Source organism: Camelus dromedarius, chromosome 24, assembly GCF_036321535.1.
Source record: "Camelus dromedarius isolate mCamDro1 chromosome 24, mCamDro1.pat, whole genome shotgun sequence".
NCBI lineage: Eukaryota > Metazoa > Chordata > Mammalia > Artiodactyla > Camelidae > Camelus > Camelus dromedarius.
The window spans coordinates 9,067,308-9,083,952 of record NC_087459.1 but is presented as its reverse complement, the minus strand read 5'-3'; the positions used below and the strand labels follow the sequence as shown (position 1 = coordinate 9,083,952).

General features: G+C 56.1%; 1 protein-coding gene across 1 annotated transcript; it reads left to right on the top strand.

Moving 5' to 3' along the window:
* Positions 1–8,588: 8,588 nt before the first annotated feature.
* Positions 8,589–11,356, top strand: PRSS27 (serine protease 27). The gene is made up of 4 exons (XM_031447784.2): positions 8,589–8,797; positions 9,883–10,154; positions 10,529–10,698; positions 11,063–11,356. The coding sequence occupies exons 1-4, from the start codon at positions 8,589–8,591 to the stop codon at positions 11,354–11,356; spliced, it is 945 nt and encodes a 314-aa protein (XP_031303644.2).
* Positions 11,357–16,645: the final 5,289 nt, after the last annotated feature.

The window sequence follows — 16,645 nt, the reverse complement described above, 5'->3', positions numbered from 1 at the left end:
CCAAGCACTGCAGTGTACTGTGTTTCCTTTCTCAATTTTTTCCCTGAAGTTAATAATTGCCTTTGTTGTTGTTGTTAATTTCCTTTGTACCTAACCACATTTTTGAATTCTCCACAAGGTCAATCCCATTAGGAAACACGTCAGTTCCTTTTTTCCCCCTTCTCTTTTTCATCTCTCCTTGATATACCCATTTTCCTTTCTCTGGGATAGTTGCTGTCTAGGCACTATGGTCAACCTGGGATGTCCCTTTAACTGTCATCCTTGGAATTCCATTTGCCTTTCTCCTCATTTGGATTCCCTGTCCTGGGTCTCACGTCTTCTTCTTTCTTGGTTTGCACCTTGTTTTGGTGGAGCACATCCTTCCAGTTTCATCAAATTGAAAATATAGCATAATGGCAGAGGGGATGATGATGATGATGTCAGCATTCCTGTCTCTTGTGTCACAGGGTTCCAGTGAAGACTGCCCTCTAGACTGACAGCTGCCATTCTGGAATCTCCCTTCGCCAGCATCCTAGAGATTCCCTGCCTATTCTTCTGAGTTTGATCTCTGTTTCCTACAGCCTACATGTCTTCCTTTCTTGGTTTATTCCTTCTTTCTTTTAAAAATTTTTGGGGAAGAGGTAATTAGGTTTTTTTTTTTTTTAATGGAGATAGTGGGTATTGAACCCAGGACCTCGTGCATACTAAGCATGTGCTCTACCACTGAGCTATACCCTCCCCTATCCCTTCTTTAGTCGGAGAACATTTTCCCTCTAGTGGCTTCCCAAGAATCATGCATGGGGTGAGAGGGTAAATTTTCTGAGAACTTCCACGTGTGAAAGTTTCACTCTCACACTGGAGTGAGTGCGGTGGTTATTGCTTCTTGCTGACTAGTTTCTTTCCCACTGCCTCCTTTCTGCTAACCAACCCTATCCTGTGGCCACACAGTGGCCCTGTGAGCACCCTCGGCCAACTGTGGGACAATTGATGTCCTTCTTTGGGATTGTTCATATTGAATGGAGAAGAGGAGTAGCTCCAGCCCTCTCAGCTGGCATTCCTTGAGGAAGAGACCCCAGATGTTCCTGGCTCCAGGGGGCATCTTGGAGACTGGAGAATGCAGTCACCACCAGAGAATAGCAGAGTGTCCTGTGGGTAATAAGGGAGGCCATCGGTACCTTCTGGGTCCTGAAGCTCTTCCTTCAACTGGAGCATCGCAGGAAGGTCCCACAAACTGGGTCCCACAAACCAGGACCAGAGATCCATGAACACCTGTTGTGTTCCATGAATCTCAGCTGGCTTCCTGTCACCTGCTTTTGAAAGAAATCCGCACGACTACAGAGCCCGTCTTAGATGGTCACTGCTGAACATTCTGCAAACTTCTCTTTTCGATGTTGCTGCTGTTGTGTTGAAATTAAATTTTTTTCCTTATTATACTTTCTAAAAATCTTTATACCTGCTCTTTTAAATTTTCCCCTTATATCATGAGCATTTTTCATATTTACCCAACCTCCATGAAAATGTCATTTTTTATGAATTATATTCACAGGATGTTTGTTAATTACTATCACCCAACTAGTTTTTGGGTTTTGTGTGTTTTTGCAATTATAAACAACCTGGCCACTGACACCTGAATACTTTTTCTGTATTTAGGATTTTCCTCTTAGAATAGACTTCCAAAGACGAAGTCATTGAGTAAAAGGGGATAACTATTTAAAAAGCTGAAGCACAGACTGACAAACTGATTTAATGAAGGCTGTACCAGTTACATGCCCACCAGCTGGCGCATTTCTCCACAGCATCATCTAACAACATTCCGCCAACGTCAAGATAACTCCACACAGGAGAACTGGCATCTCCTTGCTGTGACTTTGATTTGCATTTAATTACTGAGGCTGAGTATTTCTCAGTAAGTCTATTAGCCAAATTGGCTTCCTCTTCGGATACTTGTCTGTTTGTGTCCATTCATTTCACCTTTAGGGGTTCTGGCTTTTTCTGATCAATTTCTTAAGCACGCAACAATAGCGGTGTTGGCACTTTGCCAAGTTTCCTGAAAATATTTTCCCTATTCTTTGCCTTTTTATTTTGAAACCCATTTTGCTTATGGGTTTTTGTTTGTTTGTTTGTTTTTGTTTATTATTGGTGGTGGTTTTTTGTTTGTCTAATGGGCCATATCTCTTGTGATGTCTACTGTGACATCTAACATTAGAAAACCCTTTCCCTTCCAGAGCTGTTGATAAATTTTCATTTCTATTTTTTTAGGAGGAATTGATAAAAGATATTCAAGTCTCTGACTCTCTCTGGATTCCAATTCTCCTCATCTGTTTGGTGGATGGATTAAGGAAGGGACCTGGTTTCCTGCTCACCCTGCACCCGTGCCCAGCTCCCTGCTCAGCACTAGGTCTACAGGTTCCAGGCCCAATGGTGTCCAGGTGACACCACAGGGCTGTTTCTCTAGCCACTGAAGTCTTCAAGAGTCCAGCTTTCCCTGGCATCCCCACTTTCTGATCACATCTTAACTTTTGTTGCTTGCTTGATTTCAAGGCACAGCCTTCTTAGAACTGGCTTTAAAAAAAAAAAAAAAAAAGGCAGAGAAAACCGCAAAAGATGCCTGAGAAGTAGTTGACCCAACAGAATCTGAAAGGCCTCTGAGTTCCAAGGAATTGATCATCAGGTGCCTGGAGAATGTGGTTACACAGACATTCTGAAACACTTTGCCTTAAATTCTGTCTTGTCGTCTCTTCACACCGTTCACCTCGATGTTCCCCATAACTGGAACAATGTTAGGTACCAAACGTCCTCAAAAAATACTCGCAGAATGAATGGACTTATGAGTCTGGAATCCCTCTTCCCATCCTTCTGCCCTCCCTCCCCGACGGAGGCTAGCTCGCCCAGACACCCCACCCGAGAACTCCCGGACACAGCGCGGAGAGGGGCGTGAAGGAGGGACAGGAGAGGCAGGGGGGCCGGAGAAGGCGGGCCAGCGCCTCGGTGACAGCCCCGAATTGAGGGTGGCTCCCCCTCCCCCTCGCAGGAATACTGGAGAAGTGAAATTAGAATGAGTAGGGGCGGGCAGGAGAAGAGGAAGGCAGACAGCTGGAAATGCTCGTGGTGGGGCAATGGGAGGAAGAGGGACAGAGAGGCGAGGAGAGACCCCGCCCCAGCATCCTTCCCCGCCCGCCCCGCGCTGCTGCTGGTAGCCGCTAGAGGGCAGGCCTGCGCTAACCTGTAGTGCCCGCGAAGGCCAAGGTCAGAGGGTAGGGGGCTGCCGGACACCTAGCCCAGCCCTGGAGCCAGTGACCCGGCCCCTACAACCTCCCAGGGCGCGCGGTAGCACACCCAGGCCACGCACGCACCCACTGCTCAGGCGGGAGACTAAAGGCGCTCCCCACCCCAGGCCTGGACGGATCTGCTGGCCCTTGTTCCCGGCCCCGGCCCGGGCCCCGGTTGCAGCCGGACACTGCCACCCGAGCGGGGAGCGGCCGCCCAGGCCCCGACTCCGGCTCTGACGTCAGTCTCGTGCCCCAAATAACTTCCTCCCCGAGCCGCTTCCGCGGCGGCCGCACGTCCCGGACCCGGCCAGCCGCGCCCAGGGCAGGGATGCCCGGGGACTGTCATCCCGACCTGGCCTTCCCAGAACCAGCTTCCGCCCCGCCCACCCCGGCGCGGGTTCCGGGAAGACCCCCGCCCCAGCCCCAGCCCCTGGCCCGGAGGGAGAAGGGTGCCTCCAAGGGACCAGGGTGGGTAGGGGGCGGTCAGGGCCACCCAGGGGCGGGCCTGGGGACCTGCGCTTTGGGGAAGAGCTGGGACCCAATTTCTGGAAGGAGGGCATGTGAGGGGCGCTGAGGTCAGCTGCGGATCCGGCCTCCAGACTACTTCCCTGCTCTTCTTTGTACCATAAACACAGCTGACCTGGACTCTCCTTTGTCCATCCCTCTCCCTCAAAAATGTAAGCCCAGTCCTGGATTGTTTCATTCACTGATGCCTGGTACGTAGTAGGTGCTCAAGAAATAAGAATGAAGGACCAAATGAATGACTGAAACAGGGAGGATCTCACAGGCAGGCTGCAGTCGCCTTGTGTAGAGCCTGTGGTCAGTTGGGGGTGCAGTCACAGTAAGGGCAGAACCCCATGCCACAAGCACCGAAATGGGACAGATGCACCCTAGCCCCCAAACTCTAATGTGTTTTAGGGTGAGGGGCCTGGCCCTTGGGGTTCAGGGCAGGTCATGGAGGAGTTGGGGTTCTGGGCTGCCTCCTTCCTGCCGAGAGGAACTGGGCGGGCCAGGCTGACAGGTCTGGCAGCATAGCCGAGCTGACACTCATCTCCAGCATAAAACCCCACTTCATGGAGCCCCGAACATCCTAGCGCTCACGGAGCTCCAGCCACCACTGTCCCCTGCCCGGTGGGCAATCCAGCCAGGCTGAGACCATGAGGCGGGTGCCAACTTTGGCCCTGCTCCTGCTGCTGCTGCGGTTTGGTGAGTCCCAGACTTTTCAGGGGGCCACTCTGTCCTACTGGGAGCTGGAGCTAAGCCCCCCACTCCCTGGCCAGGCCTGGGGCTGCAGCACAGTCCTCCCTTCCCTGTCCCCATGGGAACTCCCACCTGGGGAGTGAAGTGGGGGTGTGAATGCAGGCCCAAGAGGACCCTGGAGGCAGTGACGTAGGCAGGATCCTCTCCCCTTGCCTCGGTCAACCATGGCCAAGCTCTAGGCTTGGTGCTTCTTCCTCTCATTTTGGTCTCCAAGATGAAAAAACAGGGCTGCATGTGCTCAGGATCTGAACTCAGGACCGATGGGCTCTAATCCCTGGGCCACCATCAGCCGGGCCCAGGAGGGGTGGCTGAGCAGCCACCTGAACCTGGGAGCCTCAGGAGGCTGGCAAGGGCTCAGCAGGGAGCAGAGGGGGCAGGAGTGCAGGCTCCTTCTCCCACCAGAGAGGGAGGGTATAGGAGGAGCACGTCCTGCACCCCTATCGCCTCTCCCAATCTTGGGTCAGGGTTAGCAGGTGCCAGCCAGGGGGCCCCACCTGCCAGGCCCCTCCCTACCAGCTGGGCAGGCTGCTCTCTGCCAGGGAAACTCTCCTGCATTCCTGGGCCAGCCTGGCCAGCCCAGCCGCCACCTCACTTCCCTGTCCTCAAGTCACCTCTCAGGGCCGAGCCAGGTCACCCCAGGCTGCAACTCAGCCAGGCCTTCCCACCAGAGGAGGAGGGTTCCTGCTGAACTCCCCAGGCCTTGCTGTCCAGCCTCCCCCTCCTGGCCTCCTGGCCCAAGGATAACAACTTTCTTCGAGGGATGCCATCTCTGCTAGGGTGTGTAACACAGTGATTGCTCCTGATGGGTTGAGTAATCAAGGTCATTGCCAAAGAGGAAACAGCAGCCTGGATTTGGCTGTCAAACAGCTGGGACCAGAGGCCTGATCTCTGTCAGCACCATCCTCACCCCTCACCTCTGGCTGTTCCCTCCTAGAGCCTGAGGTCTCTCCCATCACCACCAGTAACTGACTACAGGAGCATGAGGGCCCTGGCCCGAAGGAGGGGCCTGACACCCATGGCCGGCTCGCCCAGCCCCTGAAAGGATACCCACCCTGCAGATCCAAGGTCTCCATGACCCCCTCCTGGTCAGCACTGCTCCCATGGCTGCTCTCATCCTGACCTTTATACATTCCCTGGGCTCAGGCCCTCTGGATGTGGGCTCCTCCTTCATGGAGATCTTGGGCCCATAGGAGAGATGAGATTCTACCTCCAGGACAAGCTGGGCAGAGCTCTGTGAAGGCAGATGGGAAGACAGAGAGCTCAGGAGAGGCAGCCAGGCTTCACAGATGGGTGGTGCAAGCAAGAAGGGCAGCCAGGAGGAGGAGGCATTCAGTTAGGCTTGATCTGGATTAGGACCCGTAGAATCTGGATTTGTAGACACCAGGAGTAAAGGGCCTCCAGGCACAGGGGTGTTGTGAGCAAACATTCAGAGGCTGGAAGGCCTGAGCCTTCCTAAATGAGAAGCAGGGTGCATTAGGCTGGGGTGAGGATGCCTAAAGCGGGGACTGCTGGGCAGGGTGCATATGCACTTGATCCTGGGAGCAGACAATGGATCCATCTGGGTGTATGGGAAAGAAAGAAGGCTGTGGGGAGAACCTGGACAAGGCTCTGGAAAATTCCCAGAGGGAAAGAATAAGTCTGAAAGCATGTTAGTGCTGGTGAGGATGGTGAGGATGGTGTGGATGGTGAGAAAGTTGGGGCCTGGGGACTGAATGGGAGCATCATACAAGTGGAAGCACCAGGCCTTTGAAGGAGCACAAGGTCAGGTGTTATCAATCTAATTAAATGATATACTTATTTTAGTATAATAAATGAGGCTAGAGGGAACTGCCTTCCCAGGGGACATTTGCTTCTTTTTTCTTTCTTTCTTTCTTTTTGACAGAGGTACTAGGTAGGGATTGAACCCAGGACCTCCTGCATGCTAAGCAGGAGCTCTACCATTCAGCTATACCCACCTTCCGACACTTGCATTTTAAAAGGGTGCCTTGTTAATACAGATCAATGAGTGACTGTTCAGCAGTAGACTTCCCACTCCCCATTGCCGGCCTGCACGGACACTACTCTTGCCCCCATACTTGTTTGGCACTTCTATTTTAAAGAGTGGCCAGTCCTGCCTGTGCCTTCTCAGCCCCCTAGTGTCTACCTCCTCCTCTCGCCCCCCTGCATAGCACCCCCCAAACTGCTTCATCGTCCAACCCCACCCTCAGCATTGGGGAGTGCATTCCTCAGACTGGAAGGATGGGGATCCCATAAAAATCCCCCAGGTGTTCGGGCACACCACAGAGGCGTGGCTCAGCCTGACCTGTTCCTGCCCTCCATGGCCACTCAGCTGCCTGGGATTGGTTCCTTCTTCAGGTCAAAGAGTGAACTCATCATGAAAGGGGTTGGGGTGTAGTGGAAATGCTGAGGGTGGAGGTGGGGAGAGGCTGTCCTGAGCCCCTGCACCAGCTCTGATCGGATCTGCCCCCAGTGAACCAGGCACAGGCAGGGCTCTCTCTACAGGCAGGTATTTCTGGAGTGTTGCTGGCAAGGAGCTGAGGACTAATGGCCTGGCTGGGGTCTTCAGGCTGGGGTGGAGGATCCACAGACTGGGTAGCAGGCCCTGTGTCTGTCCAGAGATGTGGGGGTAACGGATCCAGGGGAGATGGGCCTCAGAATGGTCCCATTCCAACTCTTCTGCCAGTCTCCTCACCCAGGCAGGGGTGCCATGGCCCATCAGGGGGTCCTGGGCTCCAACTGCAAGCATTCTGGGATGTCTGGGAGAGGGGTTGGCTCTTGGGCATCTGGAATCTTGGGGAGACTGACCCAAGGCCACTGGCTGGCCTCTCTCTACTCCTCTGAGACCAGAGAGACATGTGGAGCTGAGCTGTCATCTCAGGATTAAACCTTGGAGGCTTGCTTATGCTGGAACAGACTATGAGCAAAGGCCCCAGGGCCTATCTCTTCCTTCATCCCAGCCCCAGACTGTTGAAGAGGGGTGAGGGAGACCCTACGGCACCAGGGCTGAAGGCTAGATTCTCCCCAGAGCTTCCAGGATAAGTGTGGGGTGTGGAGGAAAGGCCCCTGTGAGGACAAGAAGGAGCCATCCTGCCCCAAACAGGAGAGTCAAGCTATGACAGGATCCCCTTGCTGGCATCTTCTAACTGGTTTCTCCTGGGGCAGGTTTATCCATTCTTACAGATAAGCTCTGGTCCACAGGCCTGGGCCAGCAACCATTGCAGGGGGCCAGACTTGTGGGGAACTGAAGGTCCCTGGCTTCTCCTGCCAGGTACTTCCGTGGACTTCCCTTCTAAGTCTGCAGGAGGCTGGGTGTGGAGCAGAGGAGAGGCTACCCCAAGCAGCAGCGGGAGGGGAAGAGCAGACCTTCAGCAAAGTTGGCTAATCACCTTCTTTTTTCTTGCTTTCAGGAACTCAGGGGACTGAGGCATTAAGTGGTAAGCATCTAAGGCCCTTGGGTTGAGGGAACAGGAGTGGGCTTGTCTGAGAGCTGCAAGACTGGCCAGGAACCCCCACCCCTGGAACGAGACCCAGAATGAACGGGCAGGGCACAGGGAATCCCACAGTGCGGACAAGTTGTGGAACTGGAGCCCAGGGAGGAGTGGAGGAGAAAGGTCTGATACACTGTGCAGATGGCACAAGAAGGCCACTGAGGCATGAAGCGTGGAGAAAGAGGGGCAGGAAAGGTGACAGGACAGCTAAGGACAGAACTGGAGGACCATTCTGCTATAACAGACCCCCTTGGGGTCACCTACCCCATGTGGGACTCTCCCAACACCCACTGACCTTCCAGGAGCCCGTCTGGCCCTGAGATAAGACCCTTACCTGTGTTATCTCACCACCCCCTCACCCCATGACCGGAGGTGTAGGTCTGATGTCACCATTTCACAGATGAAGGGTGTGAGGCCCAGGGGGTGGGGGACTTCCCCACAGCTGGGAATGGGCTGCCTGTGTCAGAGGCTGACTCGTTGCAGAGGCCTCTGACTTGCCTAAGGTCACCGAGCAGGTCAGGGGCAGGGAGGCTGGGAACTGGGCAGAAAGTAAAAGCTTAAGTGTGGGGTTAGGGGTAGGGAATCAGAGTACATGGAACTGGCTCACAGTGAGCGCCACCCTGGCTGTCTTCCCCTAGCCTGTGGGCGTCCTCGGATGCTGAACCGGATGGTAGGCGGGCAGGATGCCTTGGAGGGCGAGTGGCCATGGCAGGTCAGCATTCAGCGAAATGGAAGCCACTTCTGCGGGGGCAGCCTCATCACAGAGCGGTGGGTCCTCACCGCAGCACACTGCTTCTCCAAGTGAGTCGGCTGAGACCCCACGCTCCCCCTCCCCACCCAACGCCAGCCTCACCAGCCTTTCTCTCTACTGGGGCGCAGACCCTGTACATGGTAACCCACTAACGCTCGGCTTCAGCACCGCGGACAGCGCCACGCGTGGCGGGGCGCGGGCGCTCGGGCTGAAAACCTACCCGCTGGGGAGGCTGTCCAGCACTGACCGGCCTTCCCAGATAGAGCTCCCTTTAGGTCCAACCTCGGAGCCAGCTTCTGGCAGTAATCGTTGCTTCCCAGCCTTTGTCCCTCTCAGCCGAGCTGGGAGGGCTCCATTCCCCAGCTGCTGGCCTCACAAGTGAGGTGCTTTGTCAGGCCTGGGGTCCCATCCCTGCAAACGCTGGCAGGCTCCTCCCACACCCTGGCCTTCTTCCCTGTCCCCTCTCCCAGACTTCAAATCCAGGACACTCCCTTTCTGGCTGGGACTCTGGTTACAGATGGACTGGAGCAGAATGTCCCTTCCTCCTCCTCATCCTAAGGTCACCTATACCATCCCTAACCAAAGAGCCAAGCCACGCAGTCCCTGCTATCATACTGTGACCTAGCTGGCCCAGACCTATAGGGTTTCCCAGGCATCTCAGCTTGTCTCACCATAGCTCTGCAATTCTTTTAAAACTTCACATCTTAAATTCAGAAATGTGGGCTCAAAGGGAGTAGGTCACTTGCCTAAGGCTGGGTCCAACCCCCAGCTGCACACCCATGGGTGGTCATCTCCAACTCTCACAGCAAACCTTTCAGGTGGGGATTGTTCCTGTCCCCATTTTACAGACAAGAAAACTGAGTCACAGAGAACTTGCTTGGTGACTTGCCCCAGGTCGCCAAGCTGGCCAAGGTGGAGTTGGGAACTAAAGCTGCTTCAGCTTCTACACCCTCAACCACCTCATCCTGTTGTTTGTCCCCCTGGAGATTACTTTTTTGATGATAATGTGCAAAGAGAGATTAGGCACTGGGGTGGGCTGGGAGAGAGCCCAACTCCTAGTTCCCTTCTCCGTTAAACTTCCCCTTGTTAAGCCCTAGTGGGGCTGCCTCACACCAGGTCTCTGCTCTCCTACCAGCACCTCTGAAACATCGCTGTACCAGGTCCTGCTGGGGGCGCGGCAACTAGTGAAGCCGGGGCCACATGCCATGTACGCCAGGGTGAAGCGAGTGGAGAGCAACCCCCTGTACCAGGGCATGGCCTCTAGTGCCGATGTGGCCCTGGTGGAACTGGAGGCGCCCGTGACCTTCACCGATTATATCCTCCCTGTGTGTGTTCCTGACCCATCAGTCGTCTTTGAGACAGGCATGAACTGCTGGGTCACCGGCTGGGGCAGCCCCAGTGAACAAGGTAATGGACATGGCCAGGAGAGAATGGGGGACAGGCCTAGAGAAAGCAGCTTGGGGGCCAATCTGAACCAGCAATCTTTTTCTGTTAATATTGGTACACATGATTTCTACTCAAGTGGGTGGGTTAAGTATGGAAAGGGGCCACAGGCTCAGGAGGAGGAGCCATGGGGAAGTGGAGAAAGGGGAACAAAGAGCCTAGCCTTGTAGATGGAGGGAGAGAAGAAGCAATTCTGTTCCACAAAGCTGAGGGCCAGAAGAGGTCTAAACCCAAGCAAGAAATGGGGAGGGACAGAGCTATGGTCCTTGAGAACCCAGAGTCATGGGGTCCTCAGTAAGACTATCCATTGAGCTGCAGGCTGTGTCACCCCTCCCCAGAGCGCCTACCCAACCCACGGATCCTGCAGAAACTCGCAGTGCCCATCATTGACACGCCCAAGTGCAACCTGCTCTACAGCAAAGACGCCGAGTCCAGCTTCCAGCCAAAAACCATCAAGGAGGACATGCTGTGTGCGGGCTTCGCTGAGGGCAAGAAGGACGCCTGCAAGGTAGGGATTAGCGTGGGCTATGCAGGGGCTGAGGCCTGCTCCCAAGGCCTGGGTCAGGGTGGAAGCCAGTCTACCTGGGACAAGGCATGAGGCCCCTGTTGGAGGGCCCTCCCAGGGGAGTCAATCAGTAGGTCTGCAGTGGGGCTGAGGAAACTGCTCTTTCAGCATGTTCCTCTGAGGTGAATCAGGGTGGGAGCTGGGGATGCTAGAGAAATTGGCACCCCAGGCCAGAGAGGAAGGACCAGAGGGGAGTAGAGGGGTGTCCTAGCCAAGGGGAGGAAAACGGGCCTGTGGGTACCTGCATACCCACGTAAGCTGGCTCTTTGGCCTCTATGGGCTCTGACTGTGCCTGTTTCACCCACAGGGAGACTCAGGGGGCCCCCTGGTGTGCCTTGTGGGCCAGTCGTGGATGCAGGCTGGGGTGATCAGCTGGGGCGAGGGCTGCGCCCGCCGGAACCGCCCAGGCGTCTACATCCGGGTCACCTCCCACCATAATTGGATCCATCGCATCATCCCCAAACTGCAGTTTCAGCGGGCTAGGTCGGGTGGCCAGAAGCGGGGCTCCCGGGGCCATCAGCTCCCCAGTAGGAACTTAGCACCCTGCCTGGCAGCCCATGGTATCCTCCTGGTCCTCATGGCCCCGCTCACCTTCCTCTGAACCTCACTGAGGCCGGTGGGCCAGTGGAGCCCCGGGGCCCAGGGTGTACATTTGTAAATAGCTCCCCAATTCTCCCTTCTGTCAAGTGCTCACTTTTTAAATTTATGTTCATGTGCCAGTAAAAACCCAACCTCAGTGCCGGCTCCCTGAGCATGGACTCTCAGGTGAAGGAGTCGGGGTGGAGAGGTGCTGGATGTGATGGTGCCGGAGGGGATGGTGCTGAGGAGCTGTGAGTTGGGGGTCAATGTTGGGTGGGAAATTAGAGGGCAAGGCTCCCCAGTGGAAGGGAACTACAGCAGGCACGCTGGAGGCTGGACGTCACTGAGTCTAGGGCCTCCTTGTCTCCTGTGACACCTGTCACCAGACCCCCCTCACAGGTGGCTTCCCTGCTCCCACCCCTGCCTAAGTGTCCTTGCCAACGTGGTCCTCACCACAAGTGCTGCCAAGGGATGCCCTGTGTTGGGCACTGGGGGCAGTGACAGACACTAGTAGGGGCCCTGGGGGAGGGTCCAGGAGGAGGGCCCTGCGGAGTGTTAGGGATCACAGCCTCCACTGCTTGTGTCTGAATCACCCCAAAACTTCTCTTGGTGATGCACTGCTCCTGCAGGGGCTGCTCCTGGTGCCCAAGGGCCCCCTTTACCCACCTCTTCTTTTCCTCTACCCACTCCCTAAGCCTCAACCTCCGTCAGTGAAAGCAAAGCTGCAGTGGGTAGGGAGAGGCTGGAATTGGGGTCCACATCTGCTGGGAGACTTTGGACAAGTCACAGCCCCTTCTGAGCCCGTTTCTCTCCTGCCACCCAGGACAGCGCCCCCACATGCCTCTCGGGTGATGGGGTGGATGGAGAACTTGCCTAAGGCTATGTCAGGCTCCTGTGCCTGCCCACCTCCTTCCTAGGCTCCAGCCGCCTGGGAAGAGCTCCGCCAGGGATATGCAGACCCAACACCCCAGAGGCTAGACCTCCCCAGACCTCGGGGATGCAGGGGCCTGTGTGACCTTCATCAAGTCCACACACAGCAGTCAGAGCTGTGATGCTCTCACACAGAGGAGCCAAGGCCCAGGCCACGCGGGGCCATGGAGGTCAGCAGGACAGGTCCCTCCGAGACAGGCAGAGGTTTCAGCAGCTACCTGAGCCAGGACCCCTTCCTTCCTCCTTCCGCAATGTTTGCAGCTGAGGCCAGACTTGCTGGAGTCTTTAATGGTTTCTGCTAGGATCCCTGGGAATTCAGAAACAAGCTAGAATCCCGCACAGAGAGCCTTGTGCTCAGCGCCTGCCCAGTGTCCCCACCCCCTTGTCCCTCATCCTGTCATCACCCCACACAATCCCTTCCTAGTCCACCCAGTTTCAGCCTGTGGCCACCAGGAATCCAGCAAGAACAGGTCTCGAAGCTCAGGCCCCCGGTTCACTCCGGCCCTGCCTGTCAAGGCCCTGATGGCGCAGCTGCCCATGCAGGCAGCCCTGGGTTCTCAGTCTGACCCACGTGCGTCCACAGCAGGCCTTCTGTGGCCAGACGGTCGGCTCCCCCATGTGGGCGGACTGCTGAAAGGCAGCAGGCTTCCCGCTGTGCTCAGCAACCTTGAACGGGAATGAGTCCTAGGGGGACAGGGCCTTGGACACTACACACACACACCCATGCCCACAGGCTAGTGCACACCACATGCATATGCATGCAAACGGACCCACCAGTGCACACATGCCTGTGCACACCCAGGCACAGAGAAGCACACACACGTAAGGGAGCACGCACATGGACCTGTACTCTCCCAGCTGGGTATTAATGGAGCAAATCAATAAGCACTGAGCAGGCACCTGCTGTGGCCCAGTCCCGGGGAGAGGAGGAAACACACACTGAATTCCCCTCTGCTCTACTTTGCCTGGGCGTGTTCCGGAGGGTAGGAAGGAGTGCTTGGTGGCCCTCTGGGGACTGGGTCCTCTGTGAGCAACTTCTCCAGAGCAGAATGGGCTCCAAGTTCCAGGGGAGGAGGCAGTACAGGGAAGGGAGGAAGAGGTACAGGGCAGCAGGTGCACTGAGGCCTGATGGGGGAACAATTCCATTGTGGGTGTCCTGAGGGTGGCTCCAGGGCCAAGTTCTCGGTCATTCTGGCTGGAATCAAGGGGCTAGCCTGGGTCCTGCAGCCCTGGAGAGAGGCTAGCCCCCTGTGGGGAGAAGAAAAAGCTTCAGGTCCTACAGAGGTGGGCATCAGGGGAGGTTAGACAGACCCTCTGCCACCTTGGTGGTGAGAGGCCAGGATGGAGATGGGGTGAGGACCAGGGTCCCCTTAGAGGAGGACCTGCCACCCCATCTCTGCCTCCTCTTGCCTGCTGTCCTAACTTTCCAGGTGCCCTGGTGTCCCCCATCACCCCACTCATCCTCTTGCCTCTGCTACAGGAGTCTGGTTAGGGTCCCGTGGGGCTAACAGGGAGGAGAGGCACAGACGTCAGGGCTGCCCCCCCCCCCCATTAACGCTCCACCCAGCTGGGCTGGGAGGGTGTCTGAGGCCCTGGGTGGGTCCCAGGTGGTGGCAAGCATATGACTCTAGGGCACAGGTCCTCCACCACCTGGGTTCCCCAAACACTAGCCCCACCCAGGCCCAAGGCAGACACTCACCCCGATGGCTGTGGGAGGGGAAGGGACAACACTCTTGCAGAGTCTAGGGTTTCAAAGGGAAGCAGGTTTATGCAGGCCATTCACAGTTCACAGTAAGCTCAGTGTTGTGCCCCCAGCTGTTGCAGGTCCCCTCTCCCACCTGGGTAGGGGTGCCAGGCAGGCAAGACTTTCCATGCTGCCACCAAGCAGCAGCTCAGAGCCACTGCCTGGTGAGTGGGCAGCAGTGACAGGGCCCCGGCAGCTGCAGGAACAACACTTCAGAGCACAGGCTGGCCCAGTCTGGGAGACTGTCTGCCAGCCTGCTGGGGGCAGAGGGGAGCAGGCACAGCCCAGGGCTGGGTCCACCTCGCAGCAACCACAGCGGCCTGCAGGTGAAGCAAGAGGAGGGGGCCACAACCGAGCCTGGAAATCCACACACGTGCACACACACCACATACCACACGCTCATGGACATGATGGGCCCATGGGGCCCCAAGGAGGAAAACTGCTGGGCCAGGACCCCTGAATCCTTCTGGCCTCAAGGATTAGGGGTGAGCCATGGCCCTGAGGTCACAGGACTGGCTCTGCACCCTGAGCTGGGCTCCAGATCCTGGAGCATCTGTGCAGGGGACTGGAGGCCTCATGCTACCTCCTGGAGCTCAGGTGCTCAGAAGGCGGGGCAGGCAGAGGTGCAAATCACCAGAGACACCCCCCTAAATGCAGAGGTTGGGCAATGGCATTCAGATTTGCGATATTTCTCAGGGAAGCACTGCTCGGTCCAAAGGTGCCAGAATGGAGCTGCCTCTGCTCATGAATGCCGGCCACGCAGGCCCTGAGGCACCGGGGCTCAGCACACGCAGGCTCTGCAGGACGGACAAATGGCTGCACTGCAGGCTCAGCCCTTCACTGCCTCAGCCGGACTCAGTGACCGATGGGCAGTGGGGCACCAGCCAGCCCCTACCGCCAGCTCCAGGATAGAAGAAGCACCTGCTGGGTGGACACAAGGAAATGCAAGGGAGGGGAGGGGCAAGGCAAGGGGAGGAAAGGAGATGCCTGGTCCTGGAAGGTTCCGGGCACAGGCTCTGCAGGAGGCCCAGCAGCTGGGGACCCACCCAGGGAGTCTACACACTCCAAGCACCCACCTCCCTCTTCTGTCCTGCCCACTGGCTTCCTGGAGCTACAGGGCTGGCGACACTGAGGCTGTCCGGAGTGCTGTGCCCCAGGTCCCTCCCCATGCCCTCCTACAGCGGGTATGCTGGGCCTGGAGCATGGGGTCCAAGGGGCAGGCTCTGTCCCAACCCTGAGGACCCAGCAAAAGGGCCTTGGACCTCAGGACCCAGGCTGGATGGCTGTCTCCTCTTCAGTTCTTTGCTCAAACAGCAGTCAAGCCCCGACCTCAGCTGGGACACCCGAGATGCTCTGGGGCCTCTCCCTAGCAGAGCGGCCTGGAAGCAAGTCCAGATTTGCTGTTGGCCTCAAGGACCTGAAGATGCCAAGTTTAGTCTGTTCAGAAAGCAAGCTCCTTGGAGAATTTGAAGTCCCTCCCCATGTGCCCCAAACTATACAGTGAGCACCCCAGAGGCCCCTCCTCCCTGGCCCCAGCAGAGGGGTTCCCACCCCCAAGCCTGGGCAGTCAGACTGGCCCTGGAAACAGGACGGACACTCCCCAAAAGCTGGGAGTTTGTGTAGCAGGAGACACCAGCATCTTGGGGTCAAAGACACCTTAGCCAACCTCAGGGAGCCAGCGCTCTCCCAGGAAACACAGGAATGGGGATTCCCATAATGCCTGGTCATCCTGGGAGCTTTTGAAGAGCAGCCACCAGGGGGAGCCAGAGAGGCTATGGTGGAGCAGGGTGGACAAGGAATTTCAAAGAAATTTCCCTGAAGCTGGTGCTTCTGGCCAGAGAAGAGACAGGACAGGTGCACACACTTAATACCATGGGCATCATTAATTTTTAAAAAAGCACTTGAAGATGATTTCCTTGTCCCCAGGGATGGGGGTATGATACCAGCAAGAGATAGGTGAGGTGGCCGGGGCCAGGGGCCCGAGGGGGAAGATGGGAGTATGTTGCTCTAATCTGCCAGCCCCAGGCTGGACAGTGGGTGCATGGGCGGACAGCCCGGGGCTGCCACGAGCCCAAGGCAGTGCTTCTGCGGCCGCAGCTCTTCCACGCATTTTCAGACACTAACAGTTATTATGCTCATTCATAAATACACAATTTTATTAGCTATTTTCAGGGGAAACTTAGGCATTAAACTGTAAGCTGATAAAATACGGATACCTAAAAAAGTACAAAAGTATAAATATCCCCTTAGAATAAATTTTAGTGAATTAAGTCTTAATATCTTTAAATTAAAAAAAACCACAAGCCTATCTATTATGTCAAGGTCACAAATCAAACGACGCTAAGCGGCCAGCAGCGCCCCACAGGTGCACCCCGAGGCCAAGAAGGGCCGCCCACCTCCGAGGGCTCCTCGGGGAGGCCGGGTCCCCAGGGGCTAAGTGTGCCCTATAGAAAGGTTGCTATAAACAGGTGAAGCCAAACATTTAACAAGATACAACAGACCTTACAAAAAGGAGGAGGTAAGTCCTAGGTGCTAGAGAACTTGGTTAATCAGGTAATATTGGCAAAGAAGGAGAGGGCACAGGCGAGAAGCCTCCAAAAGCATCTGAACCTGATGTGCTGGGGCCTTCGCCTGAGG

What these genes read in the sequence shown, in the direction of transcription:
- PRSS27 (XM_031447784.2), top strand. Translation starts at nt 8,589, where the DNA reads ATGGAACTGGCTCACAGTGAGCGCCACCCTGGCTGTCTTCCCCTAGCC. An exon ending in GGGCAGCCCCAGTGAACAAG is followed by an intron (nt 10,155 to 10,528) that starts GTAATGGACATG and finishes ACCCCTCCCCAG; the next exon opens with AGCGCCTACCCAACCCACGG. An exon ending in GCAAGAAGGACGCCTGCAAG is followed by an intron (nt 10,699 to 11,062) that starts GTAGGGATTAGC and finishes TTTCACCCACAG; the next exon opens with GGAGACTCAGGGGGCCCCCT.